The 20,556-nt window shown below is 38.4% G+C and overlaps 1 protein-coding gene across 1 annotated transcript in view; it reads left to right on the forward strand.

Annotated features, from left to right (window-relative positions):
* LOC100750364 (solute carrier family 7 member 13-like) overlaps positions 1-17,360 on the forward strand; it is a 36,900-nt gene extending 19,540 nt beyond the window's left edge. Inside the window, exon 5 of the mRNA XM_027398724.2 lies at positions 17,181-17,360. Coding sequence (XP_027254525.2) covers positions 17,181-17,360 — 180 coding nt within the window. The remainder of the gene's footprint in view (positions 1-17,180) is intronic.
* The last annotated feature ends 3,196 nt before the right edge of the window (positions 17,361-20,556 follow it).

Genomic DNA, 20,556 nt, shown 5'->3' on the forward strand with positions numbered 1-20,556 from the left:
TGAGAAATATCACTTAGAATTGCTGTTAACACTGTGAGAGTTGCATCTTTTCATATGCTTTGTCCATATTCCACCATCTTCTGGTAAAATGTGGCATTACAGTACAATGCCTAAATAGTGGATATCTTTTTATTTGCAGGTTGATATAATTAGAATGAAAAGAATGTCCAGATTATTTCATAATAAGTATATTAAAACTATTATATAATTATATTATTAGTGATACAAATCATGCTTATATTTTAATAGCCTAAAACAAGTATCTTCTGAATCCTATTGTCACCTTTCACCACTGTCTAAAAGCACTTGGATTTTGTCCTTTTTACTATATGCCCTGTGAACATTTATTTTACTATTTACTCTTTCACCCTTTCCCACATCTCCTGGCTTGTGTGATGTAACATATTATGATCTTTTTCATTCTTTAAAAATGTCTGTCAACAACCCTGTACAACAGAGGAACTTCTGGAGGCATCACCATACCTGACTTCAAGCTCTAATACAGGGCTATAGTCCTGAAAACAGCTTGGTACTGGCACAAAAATAGACAGGTAGACCAATGGAATAGAGTTGAAAACCCTGATATTAACTCACACACCTATGAACACCTGATTTTTGACAAACAATCCAAATTTATATTCTGGAACAAAGAGAACATCTTCAAAAATTGGTGCTGGCATAACTGGATGCAAACATGTAGAAGGCTACAGATAGACCCAAGCCTATTGCCTTGCACAAAAAATAAGTCAAAATGGATCAAAGACCTCAACATAAACCCAGCCACACTGAACCTATTAGAAGATAAAGTGGGAGATACCCTTGAATTAATCGGTACAGGAGACTGCTTCCTGAACATAACACCAGTAGCACAAACACTGAGATCAACAATTGATAAATGGGACCTCCTGAAACTGAGAAGTTTCTGTAAGATAAAGGACACAGTCAGCAAGACAAAACGGCAGCTGACAGACTGGGAAAAGATATTCACCTACCCCACATCTGACAGAGGGCTGATCTCCAAAATATACAAAGAACTCAAGAAGCTAGTCTCCAAAACACCAAACAATCCAATTAAAAATGGGGTACAGAATTAAATAGACAATTCTCGATAGAGGAATCTAAAATGGCTGAAAGTCACATAAGAAAGTGCTCAACATCTTTAGCCATCAGGGAAATGCAAATCAAAACAACTCTTACTCCTGTCAGAATGGCTAAAATCAAAAACACCAATGACAGTTTATGCTGGAGAGGATGTGGAGAAAGGGGAACACATCTCCACTGCTGGTGGGAGTGCCAACTTGGACAGTCACTTTGGAAATCAGTATGGCGACACTTCAAGAAAATGGGAATCAGTCTACCACAAGATCCAGCAATTCTACTCCTAGGCATATACACAAAAAAAGCACATTCATACAACAAGAACATCTGTTCAATGATGTTCATAGCAGCACTATTTGTAATAGCCAGAAACTGAAAGCAGCTTAGATGCCCCTCTACCGAAGAATGGATAGAGAAAATGTGGTACATTTACACAATGTTTCCTCAGCGGGGGAAAAAAAAACAATGGAATCTTGAAATTTGCAGGCAAATGGATGGAACTAGAAGAAACCATTCTGAGCAAGGTAACCCAATCACAAAAAGGCAAACATGATATGTGCTCACTCATATGTGGATTTTAGACATAGAATGAAAGATTTCCAGCCTACAATCCACACTGCCAGAGAAACTAGTAAACAAGGAGGACCCTAAAATAGACAAACATTGTCCTCTGGAGAAGGGGAAAGGGTCCTGATCCCCTGAGCAAATTGAGAACATGGGAAGAATGGGGAGGGAGCTACGAGAATGAGAAGGAAAGAAGTGGAAGGATGCAGAGGTCATGAGGGAGCAGAAAGGTTGAGTCAGATGAAGAATAGAAGAAAGGATATGTGATAGGTAGGGTTTTAGTTGGGGGTGGTAGGGGAGGACGGGAGGGAGAAGGGAACTGGGATTGTCATCTAAATCAATCTTGTTTCTAATTCAAATAAAAAAGTCTGTCAAAAATTGCTCTTTTCTATAATGTGTACAGGGTACACATGTATTTGAGGACTTCATTGTATGTGTGATTTAATAGGAAGAACAGAGATCATGCTCTAGAAAATTCTGGACATCTCATCGTAATAATATGATACCAGTATTTATTAACCATAGGGAAGGCATGGTGGATCTGCCCAGCCGTAGTAGAAGGAGTTCATGTTTAGGGACTCTTCTGATTTTAGAGGAGCAGAAAACAGGCAGGCTGAACTCTGGAAGCCCTCACCAAGTCATCTGTATACCATACCCCTTAAAGAGTCTGAAGTCTCCAAAATTAGCACTTGGAGCTGTGGCTAAGACACATGAGGCCATGGGGAACAATTCAGATTCAAACCCTACCAGAAATTATTTTACATCTAAGTTATTGTACAGAAATTTAATAAAATACTTATGTTACCTTAAACTGGCTTCATAAATCATTGTCTTTCCTGTTGTTTTCCCTGACTTTGGTTTTAGAAAATGCATTTCAGCATTTCATGAAATGGTACTTTTAGTATTACTTACAAAAATTGTTTGACAAATATTATAGATAATTGTTCCAGTGGTGCAAAGTTATCCTATTATTTATTATATTAATTTTGGGAAGTTATTTTAGTTTTTTCTCAGAAATAATTACTTAAATGATTAGATATACCAGTCTTTATTTGGCTGTTTGGCTGGTTTTCTACTGTAAAAGTTTCAGTGTATCTTTTATATTTCACTTGAGTACAATATGAATGCAGAAAAATATAAGAGAGAGAAAGGAGCTAAAGGGCAAGATTAACATACAAAATAGAAATCTTTTAAAATTAAAAGTCAAGTTGTCAGTATCAATTCGTTGAAGCCAAATTTCCTGTTTGAGTCTGAATTTTCTAATAACTCATTTAAAGAAGGAAATATGTGTGCCTTAAAATCTGCAGAGAATTAAAACTAATTAGTTCTAATTAGTTGCAAAAGATAGCTTCCTTACCTCTCAAGCACATTCCAAAATATTTCTTGCTGTGACTTTTTGATTGTAGGTCACAAAGATAATTCTAGGCTGTACTCATGAACAGTACCTGAAGGAAGGTTGCCCACAGAGCCATCTGAGGAAACAGTCATCAGTGAGAAGGGGACAGCAAGTGCATTGTATGCATTGAGGAGGTGCCTCTCCAGCCTTTCACATGGAGGTGGGATGAGGGTCACCTTTGAAGGCTGCCTGTATTTTCTGTCCAAAAATTGGACTCTGCTGCATTGCTCAAAATAGAAGGGAAGAAATCACCCGAAAGCAATAACAAATTCCATGGATCACTATATTAAAAAAAAAAACAGTGTTTGTGCTGAAATAATTCCAAAATAAATATTCTGTAAAGATTTTGAACTGAGTTCACCTGTGCAGAATTAATAGTTCAATAAATTCGGCATCATTTATAAAAACTTATTTTGATTGTTGAAGAAAAGTAGATCACTAGCCCTTCTTTTAACAATTATCAGAGGGCAGGCTCATTTATCTATTAAAAGAAAACCTGGACCAGAGGAAAGCTTATCTCACTTGTTTCCCGTGATACCGAAAATGTTTGGCCTGGATGGGAGGGCTTTAATATTGAAGCTTTGTCCACACACCTCTTCTGTCTTCATCCAGGCCAATAGCTCCAGCATTTATAAAATCAGTAGAGAGACTCCAGTAGAGGGTGCCTGAGGCCACTTCATGTTTGTAGCTCCGTCCAGGGGATTAACTCATGGGTTCATCTGAGTAGATCTCTGGATGCAAAAGACATTCTCCCTGTTCTTGTAAACCATCTAAAGTTAGATTTGTGCTCCCGGCTAGGGCCATGTTGCCTGCTTGGTGTGCTCTGGCTTCACTTTAGACCAACTTAGAAGAGGCCCGTTTCAGTGGTGCCAGGGCTGGCTGGCTTCAGGTTTAAAGTGGCTGGAGGTTAGTGCTTTGCATCTTGCATTTCTGTGGTTTCAGTTGCTCATAACGTTCTCTGCCACAGTGAATACAATGTTCCTTTGTGTGGCTTAGGGTCAACGGAAAGGTGAGCAGAAAATTCTTCGGGTGCAAGAGGGTGTTTCATGTCACTCTAGGAGACATTTGCAATCAGAGGACAGAAAAAAAAAAGAATTAGGACAAGACACCATCTCAGTGCACAGCATACAGCAGCATTAGGTGGCTCATCTTCCTGGCAAGCATCAAATTGAAAAGCAATCTCTCTCCAGAGTGAAGAAGACATCAGGTTTAGGTGTCTGTGACTCTGAGTAGGGTTTCAGGCTTTCACTAATCGAGGCTCCTGCTGGGACAGGAAGTTCAGGCAGGACTGGCCCCTTTCTGAAGATTATCCCCTTTATAGCTCCTTCCCAGACATGACAAGTTGGGGACCATGCTCAGTGCTGTGCAATAGCAAACTCAGGAGATGGATCTGTGACTGTCTACAAAAGCCAGCCATGTAAAGTGGCCTCCTTTTTAGGAAGAAGTGTACTTCCCCAGAAGGAGCCATTGTTGGCAATTTTATGCCCATTAAACATTGATTTTAATAAGTCAAATATTGAGAATGTTTTGTCATTAAATTGTAATCTAAGACTTTTAAAAATATTTTCTAGTTTTTGAATAAATAATTATTTTAAAATTATTATTGATAGGGTGGACACTGAGGCAGTACTGTCATGAGCTTGGGACCTGCGTGGATTACATAATGAGATCCTGTCTCAAAACAACAGAAGTATTTTTTTTTCATTTTGAAATGTTTAGTTAAGCATGATCTTTCTAAGGTGAATGGCAATATAATGCACATGCAAGCAATTTAAACATCAATAAATGTACACGTTTATGGATAAAGGACCAAAGAAAAAAGTGTCAAGACCATCCTCCATCCTATCTGGCACACTCAATTGAAAATTATCTCTATGATAATTTAGAGAATAGAAATATGTGTACATCTGCTATGTTATATGTTTCATAATTGGTATTCTTCATCCTTTGCTTGTCAGGAATAAAAAATCATAGTAAGAACATTGTATTTATGACTTCTTGGCAAGTTATGCAAAATAGCTATTTATTTTCTTATTTTGGAGAAAAATAACTTCTGTAGCCTGAGCTGGCCTCAAACTCACAAGGTAGCCAAGGATTAACATGAACTCCTGATCCTGCTTCACCTCTCTTGTGCCTGGAGTATGGTATTGGGAAATAGTATGGTTTTCTGAGGGCTGGGGATCAGTGATAGGGCTTTGTACATGTCAGGCATGTACAGTGCTCCCTAAATTGCTAATTAATGAGGTTCTTGATGTTCCAGTGCTGTTCCTGCTATCAACATCAGAGGTAAGTAAGAGTCACAGAAACACTTACAGTTCAAAGATGAGTCTCCTTCAAGCTCAGGTCTGAGGAGACAGAGTAATGATGGTTTGTAATCCTTGATATGAAGCATGGGCAGGAACAGAGAGCATCATTTGCCCAAAATTCCTAATGGAAAGAAATGCTGGTTAGTAAAGGAAAAGAGTGGGAGCATCATGTTGATTTTGTCTCCATCGTGCCTCTTCACACCCTCAGAAAAACTCTACAGATCTGTTCTTGGAATTTGGACACACTTTCCAGGATCTGTGGACCTGGGTCTTTATTCAGTTTGGGTAGTTGTGCCTATCTGACATATACTTTCTTGTCAAATATACATAAAATGTAAAACTCTGTCCAGTCATTGGCAACTTCCCACAAGGTATAAAAAGCCAACTTCTCATTCTTTGAAATATTGGAGACAGTTAAATCTACAGTTGACAAACTATTTCTCATCTTTGAATAAATTAAAATAAAAAAAGAAAAGTGAAATAGAGTGAGCCCTAGCAGAGAAATATATGGCTACTCACCTGTAACCATTAATAAATGTGTGCAATGTGATGCTGACAGAGACAAAAGTGCTAGCACTGCAGACACACATGACCCCATGCAAACTACTTCATAAAAAGATTGTGGCTGTCTATACTAGGATACAGATACTTATTTCCTATAAATCACATTGCACTGCTGATCATTAGACACTAGATGGAGCCCTAACACATGCGTACATTATTGTTTGAGTGGACTACAGAAATATTCGCTAAAACTAAAGTCCTAGGTTAAAAAATACATCACAGAAATGACACAATAAAGTTAACAGACTCATATTCATAGAGTCAAATATCTTTCCAAATCCAACTATGTCACATACATTTTATATTATTATAAAATACATGTTTTTCATTTAAATGTTTTTCAAATAAAATGTAGCTCCAACTTTCTTATTTTTGAGCCCAGCGCTTTTAAATAGTTATTGTGTTCAGTATAAAATATTATGCAAGTGAGGCTAGTATATCATCTAGCCATGAAGATGTTTTCCAATAAGCTGCATTTCAAAAGGCTTTGAAGAGCCAAAAACACTGGATAGAAAACAGAGAAATAGCACTGTAGTGTGAAACTATTGGGTGATGTAAGTTCCATTTGAACATGGCAGCAGTGATTGAGTGTCCTGTGAATCAGAACCTGAGGTGGCAGTTTTCAAACATAAACATCACCAGTTTTCTATGGGAAACTGGGTGCTAAGATTCCTTCTCTGTGAGAGAAAGCCAGTATCTAAGTAGCTGAAGATTTTAAGAGATCATATTGTTTCTAAATGGCAGAATGATGGAGTTTGTGTCAGGCTGTTGAAGACTAAATGCATACCTTAATGTTAAACTTAACATTCAAATTTTATTTGCTCTTGAAATCTCTCTCCTGTCTCTCTTCACTCATCAGCTGACCCTATGAAATAAATGTGGGGAGAAGGGGAAGTTCTTTCCTCTATCTTCCAAACAGCATGCCTTCCATGTCTTTGTCACTCCTTGTCATATCCTGGATAATTTTCCCCAATCTGATTTTGCAACTTCTTTCAAAACTAGAGTGCCCAGGCTGTTGTTTAATTCCCTCGACACTCCCAAGAGCTGGAATTAAATCCAGAGTCTTATTCCTTTGTTGTTCAATCTTCAAACCAACCCTCTGTTCTTATGTTTCCAGTTCTACTTCATTTCTTTGTCTGCTCTTTTTCACTAAATCTTGTAAAAGGGATCTCACACAGGAGAGAGTTTAATGCAGAAATTAAATAAGGATGGAGTTTATAGAGTGAGACAACCTGAATTGTATCAAGATGCCATTTGTTCACTGGCTGCTTGTTCTCAGGTAGGTCACTTGACTTCCCTGTGCCTCATTTTTCTCAATTATTACAAGAAAGCAGCACCTATTTACTGAGTCAGTGTCACATGGAACAATCAGCACAGTACTTTGTATATGATGAATACTCAATAAATAGTAATCATTGTGTCATCCTTTATCCCCGAATACTCCATCAAGCAAAGTTCTTGAGAAATTAATCAGTGGTTTATTCTTCATGCCTGTTCCTTCCCTTAAGCAGTTTGTTATTTAATTATGAACTTATTCTAGTAATAACTACTAATTACCATGGCTGTTGTGTAAGCACCCTGGCTATGAACATGACACATGGAGTGAGTTCACACTTAACTTTGTAGGTCTGGACCAGCACCAATGATCACTTCGGCTTCTGTAGGGCCTATCATGGGCAGTGTCCCATCTATCATATTCAAACAGGTGGGGATTTGGTATTCTGATTTCTTGGGAGTGATTCTCTTCTTTCCATACTGTCCCAAGATTTAAGAGAGGATGAGTTTACTTCTAGCTTAGTTCTGGAACTGGATATGGATGGGCTTTCGAGCTCCTGTATTGAAGTAGAAACATCTCTTAGGGTGGTGTCCCATTTCCCACTGGTGGACCTTCGTACCTTAATGTCCAGCCCTGAGGCCTCAGCTCTGCTCAGACTTAGGTTTACTTGGTCTCTCTAGGCATATTTCTTTTTCTGACTTTGGCATCCATAACTGTGTTTTTCTAGTTTTTTTTTTTTTCTCATATCTTACCTTCATATGTATTAGGTAGAATCCTTGTTTGGGGAAGAGTGGTTTCTTTTTTTTTTTCTTTCTCCTACTGGCCCACTCAACCATATGGACTTGAAGTCATTGTTACCACCTGGAAAAGAATCCTTCACCAGGAAAAATAAATGATACAGGTAAAGAAAACTGTACTGTGCTGAGGTAATATGAGCTGTTATGCCTTGTGTCTCTCTGTTCAGGTCAGTCACAAGCCAAGAAACAGTCATCCAGGCCTATCAAGCCTCACTCTAAAATCTAAATCACTTTTATATTTACCTACAAAGTCCATTGCTTTTCATTTTCATGGACTTTGTGAATGTTCCTAATTTCTTAGTATCTTTTACCTGGTCTTCTTACCTTCAGCCTTGTCTCCCTTAAACCTATTTGAGTTTGAAATTCCTTGCCGAAGCACAGGTCTGGTCACAGCCTACCTCTGCTGGGATGGCTGCATAGCCCAGCAGCTCTAGGCTACTCTGAATGATCACTTATTAATGTGATGTCCTTCATTATTATTCCCATTTCCTCCAGAACTGAAAGCTCCAGTTTTCTCAGAATCTCATGTGGCAGTTTTATTGATAGTGAAACTCTAAATGCATATTATGTGTAGACTCACAAGCCTTGCTCTCTTAAGAAGTTATTCTGATAGCAGAGTCTAGAGAAATATGTTTGAGAGAGGGGGCTTGAGGACTGTTTGAAAATGTGTATTCAGCTCCAGAAAGCTCAAGATGAGTATGAAGGCAAAAAATAAATTTATTTTAAAAGTTACCAGATTGGTGGGACTGAAATAAGGAGAAAATACAAGCATTAAGTAGGCACACACTGACAGAAAAAGATACCAATTTGGGGAAACACAGTTCCAATTACAGTTTTTTTCTTGGGATTACAGTTTGGGGATAAGTTTTTTGTGACAGTAAATAACTAAAAGATGTTTGCAATGAAATAACTAAAAGCAAGGACCACAATCAACTCTCACTAAAGTGTGCAGAACAGAGAAGAGATAAGGCAGGTTACAGAGAGGTGATGACATCAAACTTAGAACTTGCCATGTAACAGAAAGAAGGAAGGGCATTCCAGAAAGAAGAAATGTGCATGATTTGTCATGAAAACAAGATGGAAAATCTGAAGATAGGCATTGGGTGTGACTGGGATGAGGTAGTGGGCCATAAGTTAAAAGAAGAATGTAGGTCATGCAGCTTCAGGAGTTTCAGGCTATATAGACTGCAGCTGTTATCCATGCAGAGGAATCTGTAAGATATCCAGAGAAGGCCATTGGAAAACAGTGGACAGAAGCAGCATGGTGATTGACACACTTCCAGGGACTGATGGGTTTCTGGGAGAATCTTCCTGTCTGACATTCGTACATGGGAAAACAGGGAGAAGTGCTTCACTTAATACAACTGTAATTGCATCTTACTTGGTACAACTGTGATTGCATTTCTTACATGGATCTTAAGAGAGTTTCAAATTCTAGTCAGGCATTAGTGTCACACTCCTTTAATCCCAGCACTTGAGTGGCAGAGTCAGGCATATGTCTGTGAGTTCGAGGCTAGCCTTGAACTGGACAGGCTCCAAAACAATACAGAGAAACCCTGTCTCAGAGAGAGAGAGAGAGAGAGAGAGAGAGAGAGAGAGAGAGAGAGAGAGAGAGAGAGTTTCAAATTCTATAACATGTCTGACACAAAAACAGAGTTCTAGAAAGACACAATATCTTATTCATACTTGGGTTGCTGTGGGAGATAATGTACAGAAGCAATTTTAAGTAAACCTGTCTCATGACTTTAAAGGGCTTTGTCCGAGACAGGCTGAACTCATTGCTTTAGTTTAGGTGAGACTGAACATCATGAGAGCAGCAGTGTGTGGCAGAAGCTATCCCCTTTATGATAATCCTGAAGTAGAAAAACAGATGCCAAGACAACAGGACAGGGGGAAAGACTCCTCCCTCAAAAGCCATGACGCCAGAGTCCTAATTCCCTCAACTAGCTCTCCCTAACCATTACTGCCCAATCAAAGAATCAGAATTAATCCTTCCATGAAGAACATTCATGACTCAATCACTTCCACAAAGCTCACCTTTGAACATTTTTTCAGAAAACACATAGCACAATGTAGTATTGCAAAGCAAACTGGCTTTTAATTATCTGTATTTGAGCTCCGAGAATGTGAGACTTGGTAGTTTCTGTGAGATATTTAGGAGGATTCTATTACTCACTTTATGGAGTTGCATATTGCTGAATGACTTCTGTAAACTCGTATTTGGAAGACTCAATACAAATTAGCTAACAAAAAGACCAAAGTTGAAAACATATTTGGAAAACAATAGTCATTCATCCACAGATCCTGATTCAGTCAGTGTTCAGCCTGTGAGTGACCTCACTGGATATACACAGGCATTGGAAGTTAGTCTTGTTTTCTTGCATCTGTGTTAAATAATCATTCTGACAATCTACAAATAAATTTTAATAGCTCTGGAGAAATGGGCAAATAGCCATTCTTCTGCCTGTCTGTTACCCAACATTACTTGGCATCATTGCAGTAATCTAAGCATAGGACATTTTATCTTACCCTTTCTTGCAATAATGCAGACATTTTTTATTTTGTTAAGGAAAAGTATAGCAGATATGTTGGAGTGGTCATTACTCTTGCCATCATGAAAAAAATGAGAAAATATGTGAATGAGCACATGTAAATTCATAGAAATCATCCACAATTCCTTATACTGTGTTGCTTTGAAATGTCAAAGAATGCTGTAATTATGTAAAGAGTAAGCAGAACAGGGACAAGAAAGGCCAAAGTAAAAATGTTTAAAAAAATAGTGGACAAAACCAGATCTTCACCTCTGCTTCTGTGATTTAACCTGACCTCTTTTTGAAGGAGAGAAGGAATGGTAGGGTAAGACTGAATGGGAAAATAGGTTAAATTATTGTGCAGCCAAGTACATTGATGACCTCTAGGAGAAAAGCCTGAGGCATCTCGATATGTTAATCAAAGAAAGTAAATTCAAACTATCATTTTCATAAAAAGTTTTGAAGAGCACCCATTTGCATTTTATTATGGAGGAAACGTTTCTCATATAGCTCACCCTACTGACCTCAAGGGTGAATACAAACATGTAAGAGGCAATTAGAGAAGATGCCATATTTCCCCAGGGGGCAGAATCCCAGACATGTAAAAATGCAGGGAAAGATTGGAAGTTATATGAATGATGCTAATTTAGATAATCACTTGAAATCAACTGTGATGTCACTTGGGGTATTATGAAAACCAATTTTCTTCACCTATGATGACTATGTAATGAGCCTGGTTGACTTGTGCTAACATTTCTTAAGGTCTGCTAGGGATTGCATCATCCCTCCCTCTCCTATTAAGGGAATTTAATGTTTATGACTTTGTTTTAATAAACATTCAAAACAAAACCAGAGTGAGAGCTACCTGCCCACATGTATGTCTTGGTTATTTCCTAAATTTCCTCCTCTTTTAAAGTTCTTAAATATAAGAAGCAAAAAACATCCTGTCATTCCTACTCCACCAGGTTGGCTGGTACTGTGCCCTGAGTGAGCAACTTACATTGTGCCATGGGTATACAACTTATTAAGTGATGGACAACAGTTTATTATATGCTTTCACTGTAGTGATAAGCTCAGAAGCTGTGCTTGCTGCTATTTAACAAATCTTTTTTGTTTGTTATTTGTTTGTTTTTCGAGATAGGGTGTAGCCCTATCTCTGTGTAGCCCTGGTTGTCCGGGAACTCACTCTATAGACCAGGCTGGCCTCAAACTCACAGAAATCAACCCCCTTCTGCCTCCCTGGTGCTGGGATTAAAAGCATGACTCACCACCACCTGGCAACAAATCTGGCAACAGCAGTGCTAGACCTTTCACACTGTGATAAACTTCTCAATTTTAAAATTAATTGTATTCTATGTATTATTTTCCTAAAGTTACTGCTAACATAAAAGTACCTCAACTCTGTGATTTAACACAGCAGAATCTGGAAACTTTCAGTTCTAGTGGTTTTAAGTCTGAAATCAAGATGCCAGCACAGCCACATGACCTCTACATGCCTCATCTCAGAACCCTTCCCTTTCTTCCCTGTCTCTCTATCCAGCTTCCAGTGGTTAGCTGTCAAAGTCTGGTGTTTCTTGAGTTATAAAAGCAGGCTTCAATTTCTTCCTCCAAGAGATAAGCTTCCATGCATTTCTGACTCTCCTTTTCTGAAAACAACAATCATATTGGGTTGAAGTCTCATCTTATTATATTTAAATAATTATACTTCCAGTGTTGCTACTTATAGATGATGTCTTCTTCAAAGACAGTGACTGTTAGGGTGTCAGCATATCTATTTTGGGGACATCGTTCACGACCACTTTACTCTTTCCTTTTATAATCATTAACTGTATAACTACAGGTGATCACCAAGTACAGTTCATGATCAGGTAGTGAATGTGGAGGTTGTTTACCTGTCTAAGACAACAGAAGATCAAGCCTCTGCCTCAGAGTTTATGTCCTTACACAAAGGCCCCTAAATAAAAGATATTTTTAGTAAGTACTGCAACACTTACGTGTATTTACTCACTTCATATCGGTTGTCATCCTGAATCAGTTCTGACTGTGTTTCAGTGCACACTTTGCTGCGCATGGGTTATGCAGCTACAAAGGGCAATGGGAAGCAATAGCCAGCACTTGGAGCAACTTCATTGTGGATGAGCAGACACATTCACATGGAGGACCAACATTGCTTTGTTGTGGCTTAGTTTGTCTTTTGCTTATTCAGTCATGCAGAAAAGTTTTCCAGGCCATGTGGGAATCCACAAGAAGTAGGTCAAATGTCAAAAGCTGGAACACTTATGCACAGGAGAGCAGAACACACATTTACGTTGTAGCTGAGCTGAGCAGCATCAGGCTTTATAGATAAGGTGGCAGAGGTATTCTAAAGCACCATTTCCCAGATAAGAGCACTGTGAGAAGGTTGAATTCAGAACCACTGCTTAATTTACCATTGCATGCATCCTTCAGATGATACTAATGTGAATCTCCTGCCTGAACTCACTAATCCCAGAAACTGAAGCATTTGTCTGCTCTGTGATTAGGAAAGACATTCTGAGCGGTGAAGTCTGTGCCCAAGGCCTTTCAGAGGAAAACCATTCTGTCTGGACTATCTGAGGATCATGTTAGCTTAGTGCTTCTGTTCTTTGCTGGAAGCTGGCTGTGCCCAGGGTTTATACTGCTCATATTTACAGCCATTACCTGCCACCACTACAGTTGGGTATAGTTAATGCTAGTTACTAAGTCACCTAACAGTGTTGCATGGCTGTTTGTGGGGAAAGAACATACTTGCTGATGATGAGAGCTGGAGTCCCCAGCACCCACTCATCAATCTCTGCATCTTCTATTGTTATTCATGGAATAATGTTCCAAGAAAATGCACACAGAGGACTTTTGAAAAGCAAACATTTGTGCAAAAAAAAATGAAGCTTTTTGGGTTCTGTGGTGTTGACTTCAGCCTTTTGGAAGGTAATTATTACACTGAGTGATTGTTAGCACAGAATATAAGACTCTCATGACTTCATTTTATGCAGTCAGCCTTTCTATTGAACTGCAAGCAAGGCTTTCATATTACCAACCCAGTTTTGTCTTTCTGGCATTTGCTTAGATGAGTATATTTCATTGCTCATTTTAATCAACTATATTTCTTTGACATGTAATTATTCAGATCTTCTTTATATAGAAATCCCTCATAGGCATTCTACACAGACGGAAGACAGCAGCTTGCAGGCCTGCCAGATGTTTTCATAGTGAAAACTGATAACTCTTCTGTCTTGGTTTATCTACTAGCAAAATATGGGTGACAGTAATTTCACAGTTTCTTGGGACATTAATGAATACTAAAGGAGATCATATCAAAACACACAGAGAGGCCGGGTATTGGTGGTGCATGCCTTTAATCCCAGCACTCAGGAGGCACAGGCAGGGGGATCTCTGTGAGTTGGAGACCAGCCTGGTCTACAAGAGCTAGTTCCAGGACAGCCTCCAAAGCCACAGAGAAACCCTGTCTTGGAAAAAAAAACAAAAACAAAAAACAAAAAACAAACAAACAAAAAAAACAGAGAGAGAAACTTTTCCTCTTCTGTTCTTTTATAACAGAGAGTCAACAAAGCATGGAGGGAGGTTTCTCTGGTATCAAATCATACTCTAATTATCCACAGGCTTAAATTAATTTCTGATTCTAAAAAGGGATAGGGAAATCCCTCAGGCTAAGGGATCATTCCCACTTGACTGCTCCCACCTCTAAATTTCTAGTGGAAGGTCTCCATATTATGAACAGCTTCTGATTTATAATTTGGAAACCAGAAATTATTCTGAACTGCCCATTGGGTCTGTTCATTTGATGGAAAAACTTCCGGACTCAGGAATGTGTTACAGAGACTTACTAGAAACCTGAATGTGCAATGATGCAGGTATGGAATGGGTAAAGAATGAGGATCACCTACTTCCAGCTGTGGTTCAAAAGAACTGTCACTCACACAACATGGACACCCTGTGAGATTTACACTTGCTTATGTCCTTTGTTTAGACTCTCAAATACCAAGAAGCCCCATCATATTTACCTGGTTCACAAAAACAACATCAGTACTAGTTTAGATGCTCATGGCTTAAACCATAACAATTTTCTTTGCTCTCGTTTGTATAATGCAACAATGATCCATAACAGTTTGTCAGATTGTAGGAGCCCAAGGCTCAAGTATATCCAATATTCTCACTATCTTCTCAGGTAAATACTGATGGAAGTAATCCATAGATTAGGTAAAACAAAGTGGCTCTTTGTTTAATATAACCCAGTGGCTGTGTCACCTGTCCACATCTCCAGCAGCAACCAATGGTATTTTGTTTCTGGCCTGTGCTGTGAAGTTTCTTACTCTTGTGTCTTTGTCAGAGCCATCCCCCATGCCAACAGTGCCAGCTCCCCTTTCATTTGATTCACCTCTAAATCCAAATGATCCTCAACGTCCCAGATGAAACAGTAACTTTAAGAGACAGAAATCTTGGTGCTATGCAAAGGCTTGGTATTTTCATTGTTTCTACAGCTTCCTACACTTATAGCTTTGATTTTACTTAGCATTTCAGCATAAACGAGTGTGTGTGTGTGTGTGTGTGTGTGTGTGTGTGTGTGTGTGTGTGTGTGTGTGTGTGTTGCATAATCAGGGATTATAAGATTTTACATGTAATATGTATTTGCTTTCTATCTGAATTTTTCTTATGTGTGATAAATTGAACAGCTTTGTCCCATGACAGTCTCCACCATGGTGTTCTGGCCAACACAGATCCAGAAACAAGAGATCCAGCTAACAATGGTAACCTGAGAAAGCACGAACCAAAGAAAACCTTTCCTGTTTAAGCTGATCTTCTTAGGTTTTCTCATAGCAGCACGAAAGTAACAATTGCAGAAAGTGAGTTACTTGCCAATTGTCATGATAAGACTATGAGTTCAATAGGATGGACATGGTAATGCCATGATTATTTTAGATTTGTGTCTTCATTATAATCACTTGCCTTTGTATTACAGATTATGTCAGAGCTCTGACGAATGCTATGGTCATTTAATTCACAGCCACCAGTGTGAAGTCTCTTTACCTATAGAAGGCAGAAGACAGAACCCATAAAGCTTGAGCTGTGTTAAATCAGCCACCACCTGCTGAGGTTTGAGAGAGTAAGTATATCTTCTCCAGTAATGTAATATTCAATTAACAGTGTGTACAGAGCACACAGCTCAAGAAAACTGATAATCAGTTTTCACAGCTCAGAATCATGTCTAACAGCTACTTGGCTTTTCTTCCCTGTGAAAGTTCTTGTGAGTCAGATAAAGATCTAGTACGAAATTCGGTGTTCATGCAACTAGTTATTTACTGATTTATTAGCTAACCAATGTTCAACAAGTATTTTCCTAATTTGTACCACATATATTCTGTACTATGAGCCAGGCATTGGTGGTGCATGCCTTTAATCCCAGCACTCGGGAAACAGAGGCAGGCGGATCTCTGTGAGTTCGAGGCCAGCCTGGGCTACAGAACCAGTACCAGGATAGGCTCCAAAGCTACACAGAGAAACCCTGTCTTGAAAATCCAAAAAAAAATTATAATCTGTACTGTGAGGATAAAATAAAAATTAAGCCCCTAGTCTTACTGTTGATAAACTTCTAGAAGAATAAATTCATTGAATAAACTAGCAGTAAAAGTATATCAAGTAACAACTTAGTAATAACTCTGGAGAAAAAGAAAAGAATATTGAAAATGTGAATTTTGTAAGTATTACTTAGGGTAATTATGCTACTATTAATTCCAGATCAGGGGCTCTCTTAACAATCCAGTACTCATATTAATCATGTTAATGTAAGAAACACAGCTAGATTCCTGAGAGACCCTATGATTCTGCTATATGATTTTCAGATTGAATTATGTGTGGCATGCATAGATTACACAAAGGCAAGATGTTAAAAATGCATTTTAAAACATCAACAAAGCCTAAGACACAGGGCAGACAGAGAATAAGTACTACTCACTGTGCAACTGAAAAATGTAAGTGCCAGTAATGACATTGTCAATGCCATTTTTAAAATAAAAATACCATCATGAAAAATCACAGGACTCAGCTTTGCTTGTCCTACCCCTCCAGGTCCTTGACAAGGTAAACTCTAAAAGATGTCCTTAAGAGATTTTATTTATTTATTTCTCATTTTCTATTGCTGTCGCTACACATAGATGGAGCTCTGTGGACTAGCTGTCACCTGTCTCATAACCAAGAACACATAAAATGTCATCCTTTTGACTGAAGGCTGCTAAGGGCATATCCATTTACAAAAGAAATGACTTGTGAAAGAAATGCACATACATGCCTAATATTACCCGTTTGCATGTAGTGCTTCAAATGAAAATTTCTGGTGCTGCCCTGGCTTCAGCTTTTTTTCTGGACTAGAGGATCTTTCCAGGTCTGCTCTGGCACCAGACCCAGTTTCAGCACTACTAGCATGATCCACTTCCTCTTCTCACAAAGTAAGGATGATAGTTTTCTTCTCATGAGCAGGTAAATTTATATTTGAAAATGGTTAGATAACATAATATAATGCTTCATGTTAAATATGATGCCTTAAAGCTAGGCAGTTCTGGAGGAGCTAATTTCTTAACTTCATTTCAGTCCTTTGTATCTTTTCCTGTTTTGTAGTTAAATGATAATGATAATAATGTTGGGAATGATGGTGCTGTCATTGATGATGATAATAGACGTGATGGTGACGAAGATAATGATGGCAATGGCACTGTAATTAATATTTACTTAGTACTAATTTTCGGTATTAGTTACACATTACTGCATTATAACCCACCTCCAAACTCAGTCTCTTAAAGCCACATGCATACATTTCTCTTATTTGTGTAGTAAGAATTGGGGAGCAGCTTACTTGGATTATTATGCTAGACAGTTGTCCTCTGGGCAGTGACTCACAGTCCTAGGAGTCCAGTGATTAAAGTGCAAGAATCACACAAAATCTCTATCTCTTATTAAGCTAATCCAAGTCTTCAAGGCTTCCATGCAAGCACAAGAACTGTTTTGCTCCCATAAAAATAAGACAGAGCACTCAAGCCTGTGATATGGAACATGCATTCATTGAACATTCATTTTGTAAGTTTCAGTTGTATGCCAGACAATTTTTTAAGCAGTTGGAACATTGCTTGGGAGAAAGCCCTTTATTGTTTTAAGAAATAAAGAGCAACCATGAACACAATGTCATACTTTTATATATAATAATGTCATATCAAGGAACTAGGTCAGGCAGAAACAAAATAATTTTAAAAATCACTTACAGGATGACTAAAGCAAAGAAAATCTATTTGATCTTGTATCACTTTGGTACTTGCCAAAGGCTAGTGATGTGTTAACTGACAGACACATTGGAACTGCACTTTTAATGATGCCAAGATTCACATGAATTCAGCTAATGGAATCACCTAGAACCACAACTATCAGCCCAATATTAAAGTATAAAAGCACTTATTCTGGGCTTAGTAACCCAAGTAAATATTATGAAAAATAATGCAACAAGATGTGTTCACAGTGATGCCACCTTTGTGGTAAGAGATAATTAGTTTTCTAAGGGACAAAGCTACATGTAATGGCATGGGTGAGACCTCAACAATGATGAGGATAGACAATTAGGAATTAGAGTTTATTGAAAGTATTTGCAATAAAAATGTTAAATAAGAGAAAAAAGTGTAGCAGAATTGACCTTGCATGACTCTTTATATCTGTTCTTAAGACTTTCCAGGATAATAGGCATATGCATAATTTTCCATGAGTGTGATCAGAGTGCTAGGAAGATGCTGCATCTCCCCACTTCTCTCTCTCTCTCTCTCTCTCTCTCTCTCTCTCTCTCTCTCTCTGTGTGTGTGTGTGTGTGTGTGTGTGTGTGTATCTGTGTGTGTCTGTGTCTCTGTGTGTGTGTGTTTAACTTTGACAAAATGTGCTGTTAAAAAGTGTGCGCATATGCTAATTTAATAGTTAAAAATATACATGCTTGGAACTCACAGGTCCAAAACACATTTCATAAACTTAATGCTGTTCCTACAATTCCCAGGTCAGAATAAAAACAGATGCAGAAAAAACTGAAATTCTCAAATGAAGATAAGACAGATGAAGAGCACTGTCTTCATCAGCCTTTAGAGCAAAGTTAGTGTTTCACACAATATCCCCAGAGGTTCTCAGCTCTTTATGGAATTTCACTAAATGAATACTTTTTCTTGTAACTTACCAATAATAAGGGCATTCAAGTAAAAGTCAAAGTCAAAGTCAAAATAAAAGTCAAGTAAAAGTCAAAAAGTGGCATTGTCTTAAGTCTGGTTGACCGCCAAAATATGGACAAAGTGTCAAAGATGGCCATTTGAGGTCTGTCATGATGTTCCAGCTTGGCTCTGGAGTCTATTACTTCTCTAAAAATGGTTTCTACCACCAAGCTTCAGCCAAGCTAGAGAATATTCCTTCATTTGTTCATTTGTTTTTGAGACAGTGTCTTTCTTGCTATGTAGCCCAGGCTGTCCTTAAACTCCTGTTTCTCCTACCCAGCCTCCTAAGAGCTGGAATAATAGGCAATTGCATCAGACCCAGAAACCATTTTTTCTCCTGTCTTTTCTACCTCTCTTGCTTATAATTTCCTTGTATTCACTTGGTGAAATCTTTTGTATACCTGAAGCCACAACCATTACAGAATTCTTTTTGAGATCTCCTGGTAATCCTTATTGAACCTTTCCCCTTTCTCTGAGCAAGCAAATATCAAAACATTTCTTTGTCATTGTTTTGAGGCTGCCTTTCTACCCTCCCGCCACTGTCTACTGAGTGCTAGGATTTTGGGTGAATGCCACTGGTTCTGAAATGACTGGCATAATTGCTTATACTGCCCAGTTCTTATACTAGAAATGTACTCATTAATCATCGATTGAATGATGACATCCAGCACAGATATGCCTTCTTTCTCACATCCGTAGAACATTTAATTCCCAGTAAGAGAACAGGGAACAAAAAAAGAAAAGACAGAATAATAGTCACAGGTTCTCAGTCAAAAATTTCAACATCCCATTGCACAAAGGCACAGAGTTGAGCTTATACAGCTTTCCCACGATAGCTTCCCTTATCCAGGTAGGCACTAAGGAGTGTATGTGAGAAGTACAAGTAGGTTTGTGGGTAGGATGGAAGTTATCTCAGGCATGTCTCTGTCTGATGTGTACATTGACCTGACAAAGCAAGTCTGAGGAAAATGGTTTCTAATCAAACAGATGAAGTCAAACCTGCATCCATCACTCCTTATTTCCATTGGTGAGAAAGTGCACCCAGTACCCACCATTAGCTTCAAGGATAGTGTAATATTTGGTTCCAGCAAGGGCCTGGGAAGAACAGAGTGGTTTATCAGGGACTGCAGTCAGTAACTATCATCCAGTCAAGACAGAATCTGATAGAAAAATCTGGGGAGAAAAAAGCTACCAATACATGTTTACATTTAGTTTCAGAAGAAGAAAACTACCCTAGATATTAAGAGTTGTGATAATGCATGGCTAAAATCAAATAATGAGAAATTCTTTAATATTTAAAGTTGAGGCTGAAGAAAGAGAGAGACCAAGAACAACAAAGACCATTTCTTTGACTGCCAAGGTCAATATGGAGTCACTTTGCCAAGGTAGAGATTTCAGTGATGGTCTCTTTACTGCACCCAACAAACCTGAAACTAATAGTGTGGGATGAATGACCAATACCTGTTCTTCTGAAGAACCATGCAAAAATATCAAAATGTCAGGATTCTAAAGGTCTAATCAAACAATAGAAGGAGTGGAGAGAAAGGAACAAGTGAAAGCATTGGGAAAAGAAGCCAAATAAACCAATGACAGCCATTTGGAGGTGTCAAGTTTATACTCAATGACTTAGGATCTGCAATGAAGAGAGCAAAAGGCTTCCCCGGGGTCATGGACTGCCTGTGGTAGAACATGTGAGCTTTGCAGACTGTGCCATTTTCTACCATTTTATAAACTGCAGAAGCAATCCAGACAATGTTAAGTGC

The sequence above is a fragment of the Cricetulus griseus genome, chromosome 2 (genome assembly GCF_003668045.3).
Source record: "Cricetulus griseus strain 17A/GY chromosome 2, alternate assembly CriGri-PICRH-1.0, whole genome shotgun sequence".
NCBI classification, from domain to species: domain Eukaryota; kingdom Metazoa; phylum Chordata; class Mammalia; order Rodentia; family Cricetidae; genus Cricetulus; species Cricetulus griseus.